Source organism: Neltuma alba, unplaced genomic scaffold, assembly GCF_004799145.2.
Source record: "Neltuma alba isolate B1F8T4 unplaced genomic scaffold, ASM479914v2 tig00011360_pilon, whole genome shotgun sequence".
Lineage (NCBI taxonomy): Eukaryota > Viridiplantae > Streptophyta > Magnoliopsida > Fabales > Fabaceae > Neltuma > Neltuma alba.
In genome coordinates, this window is record NW_021636057.1 from 45529 (window position 1) to 67326 (window position 21798).

The following is a 21798-nucleotide window of genomic DNA, read 5'->3' on the forward strand; positions in this document are numbered from 1 at the left end:
TTTGTAGTTGCACCGAGAAGCCTTTTAGCCATTCTCCTCCATCTCCCCTTATTGCTCCACCGCATCCTACTTTTCCTTCATCCGTGCACATTCCGTCCGTGTTCAATTTACACCATCCTAGCTGAGGGGTTTTTCAAGAAATTCGTTCCTTTCTCATAACAATTTCCTCCATGGAATCCCTTTCCCACCTATGGTGATAATTAGCCAAATAGTTATAGACCTCCTTTTCCGACTCGCGGTAAATTGAAGTCCTGTTCGTGTATTTGTAGGTTCCGCCATCTCCATATAAACCAGCAGCATGTTGCAAATTTCTTCGCTCAACTGATGTCCTCCTCTTTTATTCTTTCTCTGTCAAGAAAAACTTCCAAAGAAATTGATGAAGAGAGGGAAGAGAATAGGACTGTTCACAGGACGGATTGGGACTTAGACCGGGACCGGTTCCGTCCCGATGAACAGTAACAGGACAACAAAATTGTCCCATGTCCCATCCCATCCCGGAGTTGTCCCGGTCCCGATCGGGACAAGACGAAACCAAGACGTCTTGATATATTTTTTGAGTTGTTGGGCCTGGTGTAATGAAATTTGATTTTTTTCCCCCTAATTGTAGTGTTTTGGACTTAGCCTTTGTAAAAACTTTTTTTTTTTTAAATTTCTTTGGGTACTCTTAAACAAAAACCCAAAATATTACATATAATAGTTATTAAAAACTCTAAATAAAAGCTTTGAATACAATAAAAGTTTGTTGGAAATTCTAATAATCAATGGTCTCAAATATCAACAAATATAAAAGTTCTAAATAAATAGGTCCACCGATTAATTGGTCTTCAAGGAATAGTAATAAGAAGAATGAAACAAATAAGTGAATGAAGAATGAAACAAATAAGTGAATTTTTCCCATCAAAGCAAAGTAAGGTAGTATCTGACCTTTATCTCGAACTTTGGTAGTTGAAGGAGCACACTAATATCTCACTTGGGGGGCATCTCCTCATGGATAATATGGAGTCATCACCTGATGAGAACGGTTCTGCATGTAAGCGAAGGAGACGTAAGAGACCTTCACCATCTACAGAATCCCCTTCTATCCGTAGGACCAGCACAGGTAATAATCTTATACATCAATTTGTTTTGTTTCTATCTGTATCTACTACTTCCCATGCTTATAATTATAATTGCATCGTTTGTTTTCTTATCTTGTCTTGACATAGATGCAAACTCTTTAACGTCACCAACGTCTAAAGAAAATGAGCAGCCTCCATTATCTTTAAATAGATACACTCAACCATCGGAAGTTTTCACTTCAGATATCAATCATCATCTGCACAAACAGCAAAATAGTAGACCTGTTTTGCATGATATCACAAGCGTTGCATTAAATCTGTCAGATCGTTTTGCAGTTAGTAATCCTCCAGGTGCAGGCACTTATAATATTCTTACTCACCATTCATTTAGTATGAATTGAAAGGTTTAGTGCTTTTTTTTTTTTTGCAACAGTATCAAGTTCTAAGAAGAAGAAAATGTCTACAAAAGATCTTGCCCATCAAAATATACCACTATTTGGTGACCACGGTTTTAAGAGAATAAGTGCTAGGTTGAGGGGTTTATCATTAATGATGCCAACACAAGGAGTAATATTCAGTTAAGTATCAATGTACATGATAGAATATGCAGTCATTCTCAATTACAATGTGATGAGCCATCGAAGAAACTTGTCCGAAGAAAAAATACACGTAACAGTAATGCTTCAACTATCACACATCCATCCCAAGCGTTACATGAAACTTATCCAATTGGTTGGTATTATTTATGTCTTTCATATCTCTATAAGCCTATATAATTTCAATGGCAAAGTTTCTTACATAATGTCAATATTTCTTAATTTTCATAGTAGACAATGCAGATGTGGACTACCGGGACATTCATTTCAGTTTCGTTTCAAGCGATAATGAATATAGTGAGAGTAGGGAGAGTATTACAGATATAATGGGAGGTAAAACCCTTAGCATTAATTCAATTAATCACATCCATAATTTTCTAATGCACTTACATCTTATTTGCTATGTGACTTAGATGATGTCAACTCTAGACCAGTTGTAGAGATCACACCTTCCAATGAAATAGCAGATCCAGCTTACAATTTTAAGGAATAGTTAGTAGGTAACTTTCATTTTTCCCTATAGCGATTAGTAAAAGTATGAAATTATTTATTGCTTATTGTAATATTGCTTACTGTAATATCTTTTGTTGATCACAGAGTATGTAGACGAAGGTGATCCTATGCATTTATGTAAATATTGTGGAGCAATATTTTGGTATAATGAAAGGGCTAAAAAGGATGGAAAAAAAAGGAATGCTAATACTTTTTCCTTATGTTGCATGCAAGGAAAAGTTCTATTACCACCTATGAAATCACCTCCCTTTTGTTGAATAAACTTTTCTTTGAAAAGGACTCCAATAAATCTAAGAACTTTTTTTTCAAATATACGACAATATAATAACATGTTTTCGTTCACCTCAATGGGAGGAAAGATTGATCATGGCTTGAATTCTGGTGGAGGCCCATATGCATTCTCTCTGTTTGGAATGAATTATCATAGTATTGGGAGTTTGCTGCCAATGGAAGGCTCTAAAACTTGTGTATTCACAGCTTTATATTTTTGACACAGAAAATGAAGTGCCCAATAGGATTGCTGCTGTGAGGTAACACATAATTTATTTCTTTCCTAGATAATCTTAATGGTATAAGTAGTTACTTTTTGGTGATGTTATTTCATTATTGATTTGCAGTAAACATCAAAGAGATTCTACAATTGATCCAGCCCTTGCCTATGAAATTAAATTGATGCTTGATGAAGTTAATCCATATGTAAAGCAGTACCATCATGTAGCTTCAATTATAAATCGAGATAACTATGCTACGCTGAAGTTATGCTTAATTAGTTCAAGATATCATGATGGCCGCATATACAACATGCCTTCTACTTCTGAAGTTGCAGCTTTGATTGTTAGTGATATTGATAACAGTTACAATGTCAGAGATATTATTGTGGAGTACCAATCTGGAATTCCCAAACGCATTAATGAGCTACATGCATGTTATTTACCTCTTCAATATCCTTCACTATTCCCATATGGAGAAGATGGATATAGAGATGATATTGAGCACAGAGAAGAGACATTAAGTGCCACAAAGAAAAAGAAAAGGCTAAGCATGAGAGAATTCTTTTCATATAGGTTGATGACACGTGAACTTGAGCTTTCCGTCTTATTACATGCCACAAGGTTACTTCAACAGTTCATAGTTGATGGGTACACAATGATTGAATCTCAAAGATTACTTTGGGTTAGGACACATCAAAAAGAGCTTAGAGTTGAGTTGTATAGAGGTCTTACTGATGCAGTACTTAGAGGTGAAACGGATGCGTCTGCTATTAGGAAAAGAATAATACTACCTTCCTCTTTCACTGGAGGAGCAAGGTACATGATACAAAATTACCAAGATGCTATGGCCTTATGCAGGTGGGCAGGATATCCTGATATATTTTTAACTTTCACTTGCAATCCAGCTTGGCCAGAAATCAAGAGATTTTGTCAAAAACAATCTTTGCAACCTTCAGATAGGCCTAACATCTTATGTAGGGTTTTTGAGATGAAGTTGCATTCTCTTCTCAAGACAATAAAAGAGAAGAGAATTTTTGGCTCTGTACGTGCAGGTAATATGAAGTCATTTTTTTTTGTAATTATATTGTTGTCAATTAGTGATGCCATCTTTTATATTTATTTTGTGCTAATACTTATGGTTTAACATGTAGAGGTATATACAGTGGAATTTCAAAAGCGAGGGTTGCCACATGCACACATTCTCCTTTTTCTTGAACCAGAAGACAAAATCAACAATGCTGAACGTATAGATGAAGTCATATCTGCTGAAATTCCTGACAAAGAGTCTTCACCTATATTATATGATTTGGTCCAAAAATATATGTTGCATGGTCTATGTGGGGCAAACAATCCAAAATCTCCATGCATGAAGGATAAGAAATGCACAAAATATTTCCCCAAGAGATTCGCTCAACAAACTACCTTGGATGATGAAGGTTATCCTACTTATCGTAGGCGAGATGATGGGAGGCAAATAGAAGTTAAAGGTATAGCCCTTGATAATCGATTTGTTGTCCCATATAATCCAACATTATTGCAGATGTTCCAAGCACACATTAATGTGGAGAAATGCAATCAATCAACTTCAATTAAGTATTTATTTAAGTACATCAGTAAGGGAAATGATAGAGTTGTTGCTGGAATATTTGACAATAGTAGGAACCACGACGCTACAGGTTTCATTGATGAGATACAACAATACTATAGTTGTAGGTACATATCTGCATGTGAAAGTGCTTGGCGTATTTTTGGGTTTCAAATTCATCATAGATATCCAGCAGTAGAGAGGTTGAGCTTCCACTTACCAAATCAACAGTTTATTATTTACTCTAACTCTGATGATGTTACGGATTTATTGGATAAGCCAAGAGTTGCTGAGTCACAATTTCTAGCATGGATGAAATTTAATTCTAAGGGTGGGCTTGCTGCTACATTAACTTATGCTGAATTTCCTAATCATTTTGTGTACCAAAAAAATAAAAGGCAATGGAAGGAGAGAAAAAAAGGATTTGCTGTTGGTAGGATAAACCATGTATCAGCTTCAGTTGGAGAACTGTACTACTTACGAATCTTACTCACCAAAGTTAAGGGGCCTTCGTCTTTTGAAGATATTAGAACAGTAGATGGGGTTATCCATCCAACTTTTAGGGCAGCATGTCTGGCACTTGGTTCATTAGATGATGATGCTGAATATATATCAGGAATCTAAGAAGCAGCAGTTTGGGCATCTGGTAGGTCATTGTGTAAATTTTTTATCTCTATGCTTTTATGTTGTTGTTTGCATCAACCAAAGAAAGTATGGAGTGATTGTTCAAAGTTATTGTCAGAAGATTTAATGTACATACCCCGCCGTGACCCAAATTTCTCAAGTAAGTTTCATCTTCACTTTTGGAAGAATATTATTTTTTTATTATTATCTAATACTAAATTCTATTATCATTCATTACAGATGTCAGCATTTCACCCGTAGAGAAAGAACGTGTTGCACTTATGGATATTGATGCTTTACTTCGTCAAAATGGAAAAAGCATCCATGACTTCCCTTCTTTGCCAATTCCAGGTATGTCAGCACCTATAGATGTTGGAAACAACTTGATTATGCAGGAGTTATCTTACGACATAAATGTTTTACAAGCTGAAGCAGATAAGTTAATTCCTTCATTAACTAATGAGCAAAAAAGCATATTTGACAAGGTCATGTCTACTGTATCAAATGATAATGGAGGTTTCTTTTTTGTTTATGGATTTGGTGGGATAGGGAAGACATTCCTATGGAATGCATTGGCATCATCGTTACGAGCACAAAGCAAAATTGTACTTAATTGCATCAAGTGGTATTGCTGCTACATTACTACCTTCTGGAAGGACAGCTCACTCGAGGTTTGCAATCCCTATTCAAGTTAATGAAACCTCAATGTGCTCTATTAGTCAGGGTTCTCCGTTGGCAAAATTACTTGAATGCACTAAGCTCATTATTTGGGATGAAGCTCCGATGGTGCAACGTTATTGCATTGAAGCATTTGATCATTCACTGAAGGATCTAATCCATTCAAATCTTCCATTTGGAGGGAAATGCATAATAATGGGAGGTGATTTTCGTCAAATACTTCCTGTGGTTCCAAAAGGTTCAAGAGCAAGTGTCGTTAATGCATGTATATGTTCCTCATATTTGTGGAGTAGTTGTACCATTTTCACCTTAACAAAAAACATGCGATTGACAACGTTGGGAAGTGAAGAAGATAAGAAGAAACTAGAGTGGTTTTCCAAATGGCTATTAGATGTTGGTGATGGCAAGTTAGGGGAGCCAAATGACGGTACTACTGACATTGAAGTGCCTAAAGCACTGTTAGTGAATGATTATGAAGATACAATTGAAGGTATTGTCTCAGTAATTTATGGTGATGTCATTGCAAACCTGTCAAAACAATGAATACTTCAATGATAGGGCTATACTTGCACCAACAATCGAAATGGTTGACAAGATCAACCAATACATGTGCTCTCTTTTGCCCGGTGAAGCCCATGAGTTCTTCAGTTCGGATTCAGTGTGCCAGGCTTCGAATCAAAGGACAGCTTTGACAATCTATACACTACTAAATTTCTGAACACTATTAGTAGCTCTGGATTGCCACCACATAAGCTAATGTTGAAAGTTGGATCACCAATTATTTGCTGAGGAATATAGATCAAGCAGAAGGACTATGTAATGGTACACGACTTCGTATTACAAAGCTAGGCAAGACTGTTATTGAGGCAATTACATTGAATGGTTCAAAACCAAATCAAAAGGTTTTGATTCATCGAATGGACATGAACCCATCAGAAAGTAAATGGCCTTTCAAGATGAAGAGAAGACAGTTCCCTATTACTTTGTCCTTTGCAATGACCATCAATAAGAGTCAAGGTCAGTCATTACGTTATGTTGGAGTATACTTACAAAAGCCTGTGTTCACTCATGGTCAACTATATGTGGCACTATCAAGAGTCAAATGCATGGATGGTTTGAAAATTGTTCTTCCAAGGAGTGCATCTACAAGTGAGAAGACCACAAAAAACGTTGTGTATAAGGAGATATTTAGCAACTTATAACTTGATGTTGTTGTAATGTGTGAAAATTCCAGTTGTTGACATGATTTATTGTTTTTTTAATGTATTCACTCACTGTATGTTCATTATGTTTAATTAAAAGTGTTGCTAATATTGTTTATTAATTGTTTGCCCCATAGAAACATTAATGTATAATTAAAAATTAGATTGAAGTGTTTCTACGTATAATTAAAAATTAGATTGAAGTGTTTTTATATATGATTAAATGAAGTGAATGCTTCCCGCGCAGAGCGCGGGAGAGGTGATGCTAGTTTTATATAATAGTCTCAAGTCTTAAAAAAAATATGAAAAAAATGATATTATATAAATATGATAAAAAAATAGAAAAAATAAAAAGGACTGGGATGGGACGATCCCGTCTCATGTCCTGTCCTATCCCAGTTATTTTTTTGTCCTATCCTGATTTGTTTGGTTCTAAAAAATTTCAAGACTAGACGGTCGGGACCGGAACAGGTTTATCGGGACGAGTCAGTCTTAAACACACCTAAAAGAGAGAGAGTGGGCACATTGTGTTCCGCAACTTTTGCTCGTCATCTTAGATCCTGGTCAATAAAAGTCATAGAGGTTATCGCTGATCATCTTAGATCTCACCGCCGTTGCCATCATCTTGTCTCAAATCTCGATCAGAGTGAGGACGGCAAAACGGAGTTGAAGGTCAAATCCCAAAATCAAAAAAGGCATGGCTGCTTTACGTTCCTCCTTCCCTCGTGATACTCCAAAGTCTCAGGCCGTCGAACTTTGGATTTGTTCGTCTAGGCGAATCAATAAAATTGCCTTCTTCAATTTGGAGTCTCAGATTGAGGGTGGTTTTTCTTTTCTTTTTTTTTCCCCCCTCTTGCTAAGTTGGGAGGGAGATCAACCGAGAAGATAAACAGGTCGGGTAGAGTTTTATTTTTGGACCCGGAAGTTGTTTAAATAATCCAAAAGTACTTTAAAAATAGTTTTTTTTTTTAAAAATCAAAACAAACTCTTTTACATGTTTATTTCGTATAATATAAAAATACTTTTAAAATCATGGTTTTATTTTTACCAAATATCCCCTCAGCCTATCTTAGTATTTTCATGATAATATTGTGGACCCCACTATTAAAAAGTAACTGTTGTTAATTGCTATAACAGTTTTGTCATTTTTGTACACACTTTTGATAAGAGTTGTGGATATTTTTACACTTTAACTCATAACAACATGCTCAATGAATTTCATATTTAAAAGTGAAGTTTTTTTTTGGGGGGATAAAATAGCCAATTAGTATTAAATTATAAAGAAAAGGAGCAGAGACATTGGAAATATGTCACCCGTCTCATCTTGACGAGACCATGGTGTCATGCTCCATTTGGTTACAAAACATTTGGATATGAGGTGTAATCCCAATGGAATACCAATCCATTCCGTATAGTATCTTGAGAAAGCGAGAAGACAAGAGCTTCTCTTAAAGCAAAAAGTTAGTGGTGGAAAAAGGAGACTGTACAGAGGGTAGAAAGGCAAAAGCAAAATGAGATCAAATCAAAGGCAAGTTTTTCTTCCTGGTATGAGGCAGTCCATTAGGATATCCAAAACAATGAACAATATCATAGCTTAAATTTGTATTTAACTTACGACTTATTTGAGTAATAGTCCAGTTGTGTTATTTACAATCAAATTTTAATGTTCCTAAATAATGAACAATTGAGATAGTAAACAGTCTCATCCTTATAAGAAGGAGAATACAAGTTCGAATATGGAGAAGCGTATTTGTTGGGAGGGTTTTAATATTAATGCTCTCGGCATGACAGAAATTAGTCTCAAGTTTAAAATGACATAGAGGTACTCTGAGTTTACACCAAATAATGTTTATGAATAAAATTTTTATATTTATAAGTTGAATTATGTCATGTATGAATCAAACATGTAAATATTAAGTAATTATAAAAAAAAAGTTAGTGTCAATATCAATTAAAATAATTGAATTTAACAATGTTTTTAATTCTTTAAGTTGATTCTAAAAGCATTGTTTTAAAAAGTTTTGTTCCCAATTTACAAGTTCTAACTTGTAACAAAATTTTTGCAATAAGTATCTTGTAACTTTTTTTTTTTTTGGCTACAATCATCTTGCAACTTAAGTACAACTTATTCTTAAAAATAAGGTGTTAACTTTCTCAATTCACAAGTTTCCTCTCACAGCAAAAGTTTGCATTAAAATTTTTGCAATTCAAGCACAAGACAACCTTAAAAATTAAAACATTAAATTTTAGAATTCACACGTTCATATTCGCAAAAAAAATATTTGCATTAACCATATATAATTTAAGCATAGGACATCTTTAAAAATTAATACGCTAAATTTTGCAATTCGTCCCAAGTTCCAATTCGCAATGCACAAGTTCTTATTCGCAACAAAACTTTTCCAACAAACCTATTTTAACTTAAGCATAAGATGGCCTTAGAAATTAACAACTTAATTTTTGCAATTCACCAATTTCAATTTGCATAGCAAACTACCTTTAATTTTCTAGTTAATGGGGGCCATTGGGGTAAATTGACAAATTTTCTAAATCTCAATTTAGATCGTATGACCTGCTTAATGGTTTTCTGAGTTTAACAACGCAAAGTAGAATTTGGGTAATTCATCCCTCTTTTGAGGAGGTTTTCCCCAAATATTAATTTTATATTGAAAAATTTGGGAAATAGATTAGGAAAAATTACAATGAGATCTTAAAAAAGAAAAAAATTACAAAACAAATGTGGTAGACGTTGATATTCTTTATTTTAGAACTTATTATTATATGTTGTTTAAGTTGTTATAGATAGAACTAGTAATATAGGCGAGCCACCAGTTACGGTTGGCCTGTGACGAGCCTGAATAAAACATGCAAATGGAATATTTGGGTCGTTCTTTTTATTCTACTCAAATTTCTAAATACCTAAAATAAAACATGTAAATAGAAATTATGATAAGTAAAACATGGAATCCAAAGTTTCAACTTTCAAATACCTCAAAATATGAAATATACGATTGCATGATATATCCTAAATGATTTTAAAAACATCCCAAATTAAAATATAAATCCAAATCAACAATACCACAAAGTCATAAACACAATGTGTCACTACACAAATTATTATCAAGTGCTCAATTATGAGTCATCACTCAATATTGATAGTTTCAAAGGGGCAAATTTGAAAAAAAAAAAAAGAGAAAGAAGTACAACGGTTGGCGGGTTAGCTCATCGCAAATTCGATCTTGGTAGTTACGGGTTCAAAAATCCGTTTTAAGATGATTCTCATTTTTATCAACCCAGTCTGTTACTTTTTGGCGGGCTGAGCTCGCAAGTTGAACTCCTATTATTAGCTCTAGTTATAAAGACAAAATTAATAATTATATTTATTTTTGGGACTTGATTGTAATTTTTTTAAAAAATTATTTGGATGAACTCGCATTCCCGCCAGTGCCACCACCTCATCTGTTTTGTTCATTTCACTGATTCAAACCTCGATTAACCCTTTCAAAGAGCAGGTCTTCTTCTCCATTCTGCCGAGGCAATTTCAGGAAAATGGATATGTCAGAGATAACCAAGAAGCTCGGACTATCAGATTCTAAACTCGCTGTGCGAAAAGCGTTGGAACCCCGGCGCTTATGCGACGTTCAATTCGATTCCTCTGTCATTGGAGTTGTAAGTTCAGTACCATTGAATCTCTGGGTTTCAGATTACGCATTCTGGATACTGACTATTCCGCTTGTTCATTTTTATCTGTAGGGGGAAGTTTGCAAAGCTATAATTTGCTTGGAAATTGCCGCCACGAGGTACTTTTGCCGATGCTTAGTGTTTTTTACCAACTTTTCGTTGCTTAGTTGAGTTCCTTCAATGGGTAATATTTAGCTTTTTTTTTTTTTTCATGCAGTATGGGAATTTTGTTTGATCGATCGAGTGCCACCAGGCTAAGTGGGATGTCGGAAAAGGCATATATCAGATCGTACAATTTGTTGCACAATGGCCTAGGAGTCAAGTTGGTTTTATCTCTATTCTCTTCAGAGTTTCTTTCCGTTTAATTATCAGTTGTATGGTTTGTGCTATATCTGGATGGACGTTTTACTGGATTGTCAAATCATTGGTGCTACAGGACAAAGCTTGATATCAGGGAATTAGCTATTCAATTTGGGTGTGTCAGAATTATTTCATATGTTCGAGATGGTTTGAATTTGTATGCTCAAAATTTCCTTTTGCTCTTTCTCCATTTCCTGTCTGTGGTGCAATACCTACAAGATGTTTGACAAAATGTTCCCGAGGGCATTAGACTTGTCTGTGTTTCTGTTTGATTGTGCGTCTATTGCTGAGGGAACTAGAGACGTCTTATTTTGTTTATATTCTTTTAAGTTACAAGGAACGTTTCCTTTCATCATTGCCGGCTTCTCGACGTGCAAGTGCTGACTTCACTCGTCCTGTATTCATTGCTGTTGCTTTTTATTTATGTGCCAAGAAACATAAGGTACCTACATCTCCCATACCCTAAGATAGGATATGAGCTATTCGTCAGTGGTTTAACCAGTATTAGATGTCTATTTTACAGCTCAAAGTAGACAAACTTAAGTTAATCGAACTATGTGGTACCTCTGAATCCGAATTTTCCAGCGTAAGTGCCATAAACTTTGGTACGTTGAATTAATATGAGGGTTCCAGTTTGGTGTTAGCTCTCAACCTGATTCTGAGTGTCTACGTCAGGTTTGTACGTCCATGAAGGACTTATGCCATGACATTTTTGGGGTTGCCAAAGAAAAGAAGGATCCAAGAGCAGTGAAAACCAATCGAGGTATTTTCCCACTGCCTTTAATTTTACTACCTCAATTGAGCGCCAAATGACGATTGAAGTAATCTATTTTGGCTCCTTCCCCACATTAAAGGATCTAAAATTAAAGTTTTTGTTCAGATTTATTGGATGCGTTGCCAGAAAAAAGGAGAACTGAGGATGGTGGTTATTCATCTGATGAAGGACCTAATGTAGTAATCAAATTCATCTTTACATACACCCTTTTTTTTCCCCTATAGTAAAGTTTAACCCGGTCTATTCTATACTTAACTCGAGTGTCTACTATGTTTTAATACTTTCTTCTACATCACGATGATTGATATGATGAAAAATATATCATAGATCAAATTGATTCTTTATTTTGTATCTTGTTTCTGTCTTGCTGTATGCTTTTTAAGTGGAATGTAGTTACCCTGTTGAGCTCCATTAATCTTCAATTCTAGCTAGAGTTAATTTTTCTTTTCCTCTAAGTGGGTCTATAACGATAGTAGCATGTAATAAAAGACCAGCTAGGATGACTTACTCAAGTGTGATTATTATGGACCTAAAGTATTGCCATGCAGTTATAGGTTCAGTATGGTTAACATTAACCATTGAAGTTCTGCTGCAGGTTTTTGTTAATTTTAATATACAGAACTATGACTAATTACTCTTTATAGTTTCTACATGATTAACAACTTGGAAAACCCAGTTGAATATGCAATAATGAAATGAGACTCCAATCCGTCTTGGTTTCTGTTCGAAATGTGAGGACAGAGCGTTACAGTCAAATGTAGCACCTTCGTTCTCATCCATTTTGTCAGTCGGTTGCATTTTAACTATTTACCATTTAATACTGTGATATATACTTAAGACACTGCTTCTAGGAGTAAGTGGTCCAATTGCATGGAAAATGAATTCTCTTCCAGTATGCTGTGAAAACTTCTATTGAATTCGGTTATTTGTTGTGTACTTCAGCTGTCAAGTTATAAGAAACGCAAACAAATGGAAAAACATGACTATGACAAGTCCGTCTTCAGTGCTTGCATTGATCAAAACAGAGCAGAAGGTACAGACGCATTTTCTGCTATGCTTTCTTTGTTACCGAATTTAGTTGTAGTTTTCCAAACGTCAAAACTTAGCTTTACGGAACTCTTGATAGAATTAGTGTATCTCATGGGATTGAGGGTGAAAGTGGACGAAGTTAGTGGATCAGCTTGTTAGCATATGTTTAGGAGTTAATTTATTTTCTGTTACAAATAATAAAAAGATCTTATTTACAAATATCTCAATTAGGATTTGTTTATTATTGAGTGAATGCTCTTTGGAATCTAGTTTGTTTTGTTCTTATTTATTATTTAATTTAATATTTGTTCTTTTATGATAAATAAGGCAGAAGCTAGTAGAAATAGGCAGTAGATTTCGAGATTCATCTCAACTTCAGGAGATTCTAACTTGTTCTTATTAGTTGCATGACTTTAAGATTCTTACCGATCTTCTACTGAAGATTTTTCCTTTATATGCATGGGTTGGGACCTGAGTGCACTTCATGCTGTACTTTTCCTTTGATGAACATGATCTAACTGAAACTAAATGATGATGAGAAGAGTTAAACTATATATAGAAGAATGAATTAAATGACACACACAGAAAAACACAGTTAATAATTCTCATCATATGTTGATGACTCGTTGAGGCTTCTTCTGTGATTTGCTTAATCTTAGATCTAATGGCGAAGCGTGGATTGGGAAGGAGATGGATGCAAGAAGCAGAAGAAAGGAGAATTTGATGAGAAATAAGAGTTTCATACCCGTTGTTGTAAATTTTCTAACTGTAATTGTAAGTTAAGTTGAGAATATAGAAAATTAGAATTGTTAATTGTCATGTGTTGTAAATTTCTTTATGTATTGAAAATTTGCTCATTTTAGTTGCTAATTAAGTTGCTAGCAACTCCCATTTTCCTAATTAACAATTACAATGAGTAAATTTACAATAACATGCAAGAGAAGTAATAATTCCTATTTTCTATATTTCCAGCCAATATACAACTGCCTCGACAAATTTATAATAACATATAAGGGAATTAACAACTCTCATTTCTCATATTCCCAACCTAATTTACAAATATAATTAGCAAATTTATAGTAAAACATAAGGAAATTTACAACCGTACATAAAGAAATCAAGATGTAAATTGTAAAGTGGAGACTTAAGATTATTACTACATGTATGTGTGTATATACATGCAGTTTGCGTTTGAGTGAGTTTGATAGCTAGGTGACTATCAATCTTTTAGGGGTGCTACGAAGTCAATTCATGGATTCAAACTCCTTTTTTTTTTTTGGCCTGAATGTTCAAACTCCTTTTAATTACGTCTTTTAGAATTATTCTCTAGTAGTCGGAGTTTCGGCTATTGTCTAAAATAAGTGCAATAAAATTTTTCTTTATTCATGATAAGTGCAATGAATTTTTTTTTTTTATTTCTCTTGACTAGGACCCAATGTGATTTTCCCTTTTAACTTTTTTTTTTTTTGCTTTTATAACAAAAGGTTTAGATGAGTCTAACTGCTAATTTTTAGTCACCATTTATAATTGTAATGTCATTTTGACGGTATTAGGGTCAAAACACTTAAAAGATAGTCCATAAAATTAAGAAACTAAAACTAGATATTATACAAAGTCAATTAACCAAAATTGCACTTTTATCTAAATTATCTTACCTTCGATTCTTAATATAAAAACTAATTGACTAATTTAAATAGATTAAGAAATTTGTTGAGTTAGTTATTTGTAATAATTAAGTATTGTTTTCTTTAAAATACTCTTACTAATAATGAATTAGTTAAAACTAACATTTACTTGAATTTTAATATGTGTAACTACTATAAGAACTACTTTGAAAATAAATAAATAAATCTGAGAGACAAAGTAAATTAAAGTCTCATATTTAAGATCAAAATAAAAGTTAAACTAACTTTTATATTAAGGACCGAAGGCAGTACTATTTATAAATTATAGAAGGGCGACTTATTCTTTGTATCATACTTTGATGCAATAAACTTAATACAATACAAAAAAATGTCTAATGTGGCATAAATTTAATTTACATCATTCACTCAATAATTTAACTTCTGGTAAAGCAACATTTAGCATTTTCATGATAGTTTTAAGTTGCATTTAGTATTCTAATTTTATTTATAGTGCATCTAACATCCTCATATTATTTTTATAGTACTTTTAATATCCTAATTTTATTTATAATATATTTAGGACTCAAAACCATAAATACTATTATGGCAGTAAATGTAACTGGAAAAAAAATTAATATTAGAGTATGTTGGAGCTGGATGGATTAGAAAATAAGAAAGAATCCTAAAAAAAATGATTATTGAATTTTAAATAAGGAATGATTACAAAAATGTGTTGTTATTTATTTTTTGAGCATAGTCATTTTTTTTTACAAGTGTAGAAATCAATACTAATTTAAAATTTTAAAATTCAACAGTTATTTTTTTAAAATTTTTTCAAAAAAATAATGTGGCATACTATTTTACTTTTAATTTCTTGAAAACGTTTTTGACCCCCGAAAATGGCAATAAAGTAACGGTAACAAGTGATTTGAAACCAAAAATGGCGCCACTCGGTCCGAGGTCAAATTTGTAATTTAAAGATGCCTCCGTACCAGCAGCTGGTTCACTGCGCGAGCGCTGCTCGAATCACACAGACTCTTCAACGTCCCAGCCTCATCATCTTCTTCTTCATCGGTAATCTGTCTCCATTTTCCCTTTCTCTTTTCATTTGTTCTCTATAAATTCTTTGTAGCTTTGGAGGATCCTCAAGGGCACTTCTTCACCTTTACATATGACATGGGATAGAGTTTTGTATTTAGCTGCAGCATTAACCTATTCGGATCGCACAGCTCTTTTACGCGCACACATTTTCTTGGGCTTTTGTGACTCTGTTCTGTTTTTAGTTGGTATTGTAACTACTGTTTTGAAGGTATCTTCAAACAAGTTGTACTTTTTTCTCTGTTAACATTTATTATTTTCCTCTATTAACATTTATTATATATGAAAAAAAGTTTAGTCTGGCTATGGGAAAAAAGGTGAAGAAGAAGGAGGAGGAGGAAAAAAAAGACCGATTCTGGAGTTAAAGGTGCAAGAATGGGGGAATTGTAGTGAAAAAGTGCGATGAAGAAAACTAAAGGAAGCTATATTTTCATCCTGCCTTGCTTTATATCCCCCCTTTCTCCTTTACTGCATAAGGCTTTTAAAGTTGATTTAAAGTCCACTATTTTTGGGGAGTTTCTTTTTCCTGTGCCTTAACATTTATTCGTAAACCGTCATGAATTGTTGGCGTCCATACTAGAAAATTAACATCAGATCATTCTTCAATTTTGGAAGCATCACTAACAATCCAGCATTAGCAGATGGCAAAGGGTTGCGCCACCAACACATATGAAGAGGCTCGAAAGCAACGGCTTGAAGAAAACAGAAAAAGATTCGAGGTAAATTAGTGTTTGTGTAAAACTCCTTTTAATACTGGTGCTTGGAAATACAATTATATATTTGAGTACACGCGATGAAGCCTGGACATTCCGTCAAGTGATATCCAACCCATGTGGCCAGAGCCTATCCTTGCCACACTGTCTGAAATGTTGACCCATATTTTCTCCTGGATTTGACATGAGAGGGTGTGCTAAATATACCAAGTCATTCTTTTGATTCTCATCTAACATTCTCGGAGACGGAGATTTTGGTAGACTCTTGTATCACTGTGGTGCCTGAATGTTGAGAGTACCTGAGATTTGGTGACGTGAAATAACAAGCTTCAAGTTGACATTTAAAGCATCAGCTTTAAAAGTCAGTTACATGAAAATGTTTCCATCTCTTTTGTTGAGTGTGGTTTTATAGGGTGAGAGCTTTTTTCTAAACAACTGTGTATTAAATCTTGTATTCTGTTATTGATTTTGAGACAATTAACGTTCTATTTATAACCAATACTGCTTTGCTTTTGTTAATTCTTCTTTAATTAATTTACAAGTTCTTTACTTTTGCTCTGAAGGATCTGGGGATTTCAAAAATTTCAAAGAAGTTATCTGAACTCGTCACACCAGAGAAGAAGGCTCCTCCGGTGAAGTTATGTTTTCTTTAGTTTTACTCTGAATAATCACAAGCATCTGACTGATCTCTCTTGCTCTGCCTCTGCAGCAATGTCGACCAAAACAAAAATCAAATAGTAATGATGTCGTGGAACCAAGACGCTCTTCTCGCGTGCGAAATTCTGTTCCTTCATATCGTGAGGAGGTAGGCATCAATATCAACTTTATTCTTATAGGACTTGCATACTTTGAACTACAAATTTACTTATATCTGTTTATGAATTTTAACCACGAGGTGGTCAGGTGGTAATTTATTGCTCTTATGTGACCAACAAATCTTGGTTTTCCTGTAGTATCTGTCTAATGATAATCTATCTGACTAAAACTCCTATTTGGTCATCGCAAGTTTCGGCGCCCATCAATTTGATACTCCTAAGGCTTTCAACATCACTTTAGTACTGAGAATATGATTGCTGAATGGTGTACTTGGAATCAGAAGTATAGTTTTGGTCCTCAACAGTAATGCATTATTTTAGTACCTTTGGACTGGTGAACTTGGAAGAATCATAGTTTTGCTTACTAAAGTGATACAAAAAGTCTTCAGTGTTGAAACCACACCATATATTGGGAACCACTATAATGTTTCATGCTAGATCTTTCTGTAAACAATTTCATTGGGTTTTCCTTCTTGAAAAAATTAGACATTTTTTTTGGCCGTTATAGGTATTCATAGATCTTCCACCTTTGCGGAAGAGGTCAAGGTCGTCTTCATCATGGGGAAGGTGCTTATTCTTTTTGAAAAGGTTTCTCATTGTTGCATGTGAAATATTACTGACAAGGTATGGAAATCTCAGTTATGTTGCAAGGCCACTAGATGAAATAAAAGAAGCCACAGATGAAGAAAGAAATCGTGCTTTCATGGCTGCAGAAACACTTCTAAGCGATTTACAGACTTCAAATCCAGCATTTATTAAGTCAATGGTCCGGTCTCATGTTTATAGTTGCTTTTGGCTGGTGAGTTACAATAAAGAGATTCAATTGGCTGCATTCATAAATTGCATATTCAAGATCAATATTATCAAACAGGTCTCTTCGGTAAATTGGTTCTTAAACTAGTACAAAACTTCCCCTGAAGCACTTATTTTGATATAATCATGCTTACTATTTTATGATTATCTTTATTATGATAGGGTCTCCCTAATAGATTTTGCCACGACCATCTTCCTAAGACTACGTGTGACATGATTTTAGAGGATGAAAATGGCTCAGAATTTGAGGCTGTTTTCCTTGGCAATAGAACTGGGCTCAGCGGAGGGTGGAGAGGATTTGCATTGGATCATAAGTTGGATGATGGTGATGCACTTGTTTTTGAATTAGTTGAACCTACCAGATTTAAGGTACTCTTAGTCGTCCATTATCTCATGATTATTATTCTTTTACTAATTTGACTATTGCCTATAACTGGTTCTGAGGATTGAGTGCTATGCATTATTACTAATAGGGGTCATAGCAACAGTCATGGCTTATAATGAAAGATGACAATAAACGGAAGGCCTGTTAGAATGAAGGATCAAAAACAAGAAAGAAACAGAGATAAGAATATTGCTATCCCAAATCAGGGAGATATCAGAAAAAATTTCACAATATTCAACACTCTTCTCAACCTGGACCTTAGATCTCCATACGGATTTCTGAATTACCCCTTTGTTCAAATATTTGTAGACAGGAAGTGGTTAGCGAGCATGAATGAAATCAAGAACTTTTAATTTGCCCTTTTAAAGTAGTCAATTACTGTTGATTTATGGTTCATGGATATATTTACGGTTTACTACTAGAATAGTAAGGTTTGAATATGGTTTACTTTTTATGGTTCATGAATAACTTAGATTCGCATCTAACATATCTTCATATTTTTACCGCAGATTTACATTGTCAAAGCCTTTCCAGAATCAGCTGAAGATGGACAAGAGATTTTGGATGAACAAGTTGATACTTGTGCAACCAAGAAGCACAAACCACAATCAAACAAGACAAAAATTCTTAAACAAGGTATTGTGCATGAAACTAAAGAATCTGCAAATTCTCAGGAATACATTGCAGAAAATAATGCAGACAATGGAATCGAGCCACAAGGGCTAAACACAACCAGGAAAACTAGGTTTTCTCAGAGAAAATCTCAGAAAGAATCTGAAGATTGTAAACTGCTTCCTTCTGATGGTTCTATAAAGGAAGAAAACATTGAACAAGGGAAAAATTGTACTCCTAAGAAAGCAACTTCTCAAGCAAACAAAACAAGGTCAAAACGTGGTACACGAAACAAATGACTCAGGAACAGGTGTGAAGCTAGAAAGTAACACTAAAATGAAGTCAACACAGATGTGGCTGACCCTGGTAAAATGGAATTAGTTTAGCATGTTGGCAGTGAGTTAAAGTACTACAAACTAAAACCAGTTGAAGCAGGCAAATTGGGTTGTACTAAACCCAACTAAACAACCTGTTTGTAAGTTCCTCAGAAAGAAGCCATAGCCCTAGAGAGTATAATGGAGGCTCAAATTTTGTGTAATGAAATGCAGATATATGGATGAAGCATCGGTGGACATAGGTAGGGAAGTAGTCATTATTTTGTGTTGACTGATATAATTTAAAGAAAGCTTTGTATGTTTTGTTGGTAACGTGCACTACTTCCTTCTATCCTGTTTTTCCTTTTCCAATGTTGGCAGTCTTTGTTTTCTTATACTCTGTTGCAATTTTCTTTTCTTTTTTGTCTAAATAACAATGAGTTTTAAGGAGTTGCAATCAAATAGATGAACAATCGATAAATGATCGGAATAGATTCTCCCTGTCCAATTCATAATCATTTCAATTAAAAAAAAAAAAACTGGTATGTTCTTGTGCTGGTGGTTCAATTACTCGAAAAAGTAATGGTTGCCCCTTTAATATTTGAGAAATCTTCGCGTTAGCAGGTTTCTTCCCTGCTTCGTTGTAATGGACCTCGAAGAGATTCATACAAATCCAAGAACAATCTTACCGAGCACTTAAAGCGAGTGGAATTTATTCGATTGTGCTCTTTTGGTCATTACCTTACAAAATGAATATTTAGCAAAATTTTTGTTTGAAATATTCTTTTTGCCAATTATAACTATAGCTATTTGCAGTTTGCTCTTGCCACTTGCCAGTTCCCTCGAAGTGGGCATCAAGGCGTTACATCCAAACCTATTTGCTAACGTACCGGCCCTTTTTTATCCGAATAAAAGAAGACAGAATCATATTCCTTTGGTTTATAGATATATCTTTTCCACCAAACAATAATTGTGGACATGGATATCAGCTGTATTGGGTTTTATACAACCCCACAAGGACCCAAACCTATAGAATCACAGAAATATGCTAACGTACCAACCTCTTTTTTGAGAAATAGAATCATATTCCTTTAGTGTATACATTTTCCACCAAACAACAAAAGAATTATAGATATTGATATAAGCTATATTTTCACTATCTTGTACAATCCAGAGTTGCTTAAAATAAGTTTTTTTTTGGCACTTTATGAGATAAAACTCTTCTCATACACTTACTTTATAAACTATAAAATCACTTGAAATAAGTTAATCCAGATTAGTTTGTGTACGTTTACCACACATAATTGTTTTTAACGTGTTGTCCTCCAACATTTTTTTACAAAAATCCTTCCAAATTTCGACCCTAATTAAAAGCAAATGGGGAATATGCCAACGTGCCAACGCTCTTTTTTGAAAAATAGAATCATATTCTTTTAGTTTATATACTTTTTCCACCAAACGATATTGATATAAGCTATACTTTCATTACTTTGTACAACCCCATTGGGACCCAACTTGCCAGAATTGCTTCAGGTAAGTTTTTTTTTTGCATTTTACGAGACAAAACTCCTCTTTTATGTTTATTTTATAAATTATAAATTGCTTAAAATAATTTAATCCAATTAATTTACGTCGCTACGTTTAATAGTTTAAGTAGTCCTTCAATTCAACGCATAATTGTTTTGGCGTGTTGTCCACCAACAATTTTTCACAACAATCCTTCCAAATTTCAAACCTAATTAAAAGCAAATGGCGAAGTAGTCCAAAAAAAAGGGGGAAAGTGGCATCCACATGTGCCCCATTATTATCGATCACACCTCATCAGAAATTACGTAACATACTGCAACCTGACACGAGTACTAGAATTACTGTCCATACAGTAATCAAGACCCCAGAGAAAGAGGACACCATTACACACACACACACACACATTCAGCGAGGCTCATACAGGTAACGTGATCCTTACACACACACACACACACACACACACAACAACATATATATATATACAGCGAGGCTCATACAGGTAAAATGATCCTTATACATTAGCAGGCAAGAAAGCTCTTCCAGGCTCTCGCAAAGCCAAAGGTCCATGACACCCAACCTGAAAAGCATAAAGGAAAAGAAAATTAACTTGGTCAAGAAAGTGATTTCAGGAGAGTTAAACATCAAGCTTCCACTCATTGAATACTTGACAAGTAATCAATTCTTTCCAGAACATCGTACTATTATAGTAGGAGACAAACCTTGGCATTGACTCCATCTGGCACAACTCGGTTCTCTGACTTGAACTTCAGATACTCAGCGCGGCTAAATTTGGTGAATCCCCTGAAAATAGAAAAAAAAAAGATAATTTTCATGGTCAATTTGATAAATTAACATAAAACTCGGCTGAAAAATTGACATGTTTCCGGGAGAAAATATAGGACTCCGAGGGTAACATAGCAAAGCATTGTCAGATTCCCATATAGAACGGCATTGGTTCATTCATGGGATATGAATTTATGAGTCCTGCGAACCATGTTGGAATTTATGACTACTTCATATTGAATTAAACCAGAATGCTTTAGATCAGAAATTAGAAACTGGACAAAAGCAAACTTACAGTAATCATGAAAAACAAAAAATGGATGAGCCCAGTAAAGACATGGAATTTCATAATTGACACAGACAAGCCATTAAAAAAGAAGAGATGAACTTATGCTTCCTTACCACTTCCTGCTGACAATGATCTTCTGGCGACCGGGAAACTTGAATTTAGCACGGCGCAGAGCCTCCTGAGCATGGTGGCCGTTTGTGGTCCTGCAACGAACGGACAGAAGCACTTGACC

General features: G+C 34.5%; 4 protein-coding genes across 5 annotated transcripts; all 4 read left to right on the forward strand.

Moving 5' to 3' along the window:
- Positions 1–996: 996 nt before the first annotated feature.
- Positions 997–4867, forward strand: LOC114712418 (uncharacterized). Its single transcript, XM_028896954.1, has 5 exons — positions 997–1099; positions 1889–1987; positions 2664–2697; positions 2785–3710; positions 3810–4867. The coding sequence occupies exons 1-5, from the start codon at positions 997–999 to the stop codon at positions 4865–4867; spliced, it is 2220 nt and encodes a 739-aa protein (XP_028752787.1).
- Positions 4868–4993: 126 nt separating this feature from the next.
- On the forward strand, positions 4994–6088 carry LOC114712419 (ATP-dependent DNA helicase pif1-like). Its single transcript, XM_028896955.1, has 3 exons — positions 4994–5027; positions 5108–5283; positions 5417–6088. The coding sequence occupies exons 1-3, from the start codon at positions 4994–4996 to the stop codon at positions 6086–6088; spliced, it is 882 nt and encodes a 293-aa protein (XP_028752788.1).
- Positions 6089–10256: 4168 nt separating this feature from the next.
- On the forward strand, positions 10257–13332 carry LOC114712426 (origin of replication complex subunit 6-like). Of its 2 annotated transcripts, none has more exons than XM_028896961.1 (10): positions 10257–10416; positions 10501–10547; positions 10646–10750; positions 10865–10945; positions 11119–11230; positions 11312–11374; positions 11464–11551; positions 11669–11739; positions 12506–12596; positions 13252–13332. In XM_028896961.1, exons 1-10 carry the CDS (start codon positions 10297–10299, stop codon positions 13314–13316), a joined length of 843 nt encoding a protein of 280 aa, XP_028752794.1. In that variant the 5' UTR covers positions 10257–10296; the 3' UTR covers positions 13317–13332. The 2 variants fall into 2 exon arrangements, with proteins under 2 accessions (XP_028752794.1, XP_028752795.1); XM_028896962.1 differs by having other exon boundaries at positions 10366–10420.
- Positions 13333–15956: 2624 nt separating this feature from the next.
- LOC114712420 (putative B3 domain-containing protein At5g58280) lies at positions 15957–19237 on the forward strand. Its single transcript, XM_028896956.1, has 7 exons — positions 15957–16034; positions 16592–16660; positions 16738–16833; positions 17352–17410; positions 17483–17642; positions 17819–18025; positions 18551–19237. The coding sequence occupies exons 1-7, from the start codon at positions 15957–15959 to the stop codon at positions 18950–18952; spliced, it is 1071 nt and encodes a 356-aa protein (XP_028752789.1). The 3' UTR covers positions 18953–19237.
- Positions 19238–21798: the final 2561 nt, after the last annotated feature.

Excerpts from the sequence above, each read along its gene's own strand:
- LOC114712418 (XM_028896954.1), top strand. The coding sequence starts at position 997 with ATGGAGTCATCACCTGATGAGAACGGTTCTGCATGTAAGCGAAGGAGA. Across the intron at positions 2,698-2,784 it reads AATAGGATTGCTGCTGTGAG|TAAACATCAAAGAGATTCTA; the intron begins GTAACACATAAT and ends ATTGATTTGCAG. Across the intron at positions 3,711-3,809 it reads TTTTGGCTCTGTACGTGCAG|AGGTATATACAGTGGAATTT; the intron begins GTAATATGAAGT and ends TTTAACATGTAG.
- LOC114712419 (XM_028896955.1), top strand. The coding sequence starts at position 4,994 with ATGTACATACCCCGCCGTGACCCAAATTTCTCAA. Across the intron at positions 5,028-5,107 it reads CCGTGACCCAAATTTCTCAA|ATGTCAGCATTTCACCCGTA; the intron begins GTAAGTTTCATC and ends CATTCATTACAG. Across the intron at positions 5,284-5,416 it reads AGTTATCTTACGACATAAAT|GGAAGACATTCCTATGGAAT; the intron begins GTTTTACAAGCT and ends TTGGTGGGATAG.
- LOC114712426 (XM_028896961.1), top strand. The coding sequence starts at position 10,297 with ATGGATATGTCAGAGATAACCAAGAAGCTCGGACTATCAGATTCTAAA. Across the intron at positions 10,548-10,645 it reads TTGGAAATTGCCGCCACGAG|TATGGGAATTTTGTTTGATC; the intron begins GTACTTTTGCCG and ends TTTTTCATGCAG. Across the intron at positions 11,740-12,505 it reads CATCTGATGAAGGACCTAAT|CTGTCAAGTTATAAGAAACG; the intron begins GTAGTAATCAAA and ends TGTGTACTTCAG.
- LOC114712420 (XM_028896956.1), top strand. The coding sequence starts at position 15,957 with ATGGCAAAGGGTTGCGCCACCAACACATATGAAGAGGCTCGAAAGCAA. Across the intron at positions 16,035-16,591 it reads AAAACAGAAAAAGATTCGAG|GATCTGGGGATTTCAAAAAT; the intron begins GTAAATTAGTGT and ends TTTGCTCTGAAG. Across the intron at positions 18,026-18,550 it reads TTGAACCTACCAGATTTAAG|ATTTACATTGTCAAAGCCTT; the intron begins GTACTCTTAGTC and ends TTTTTACCGCAG.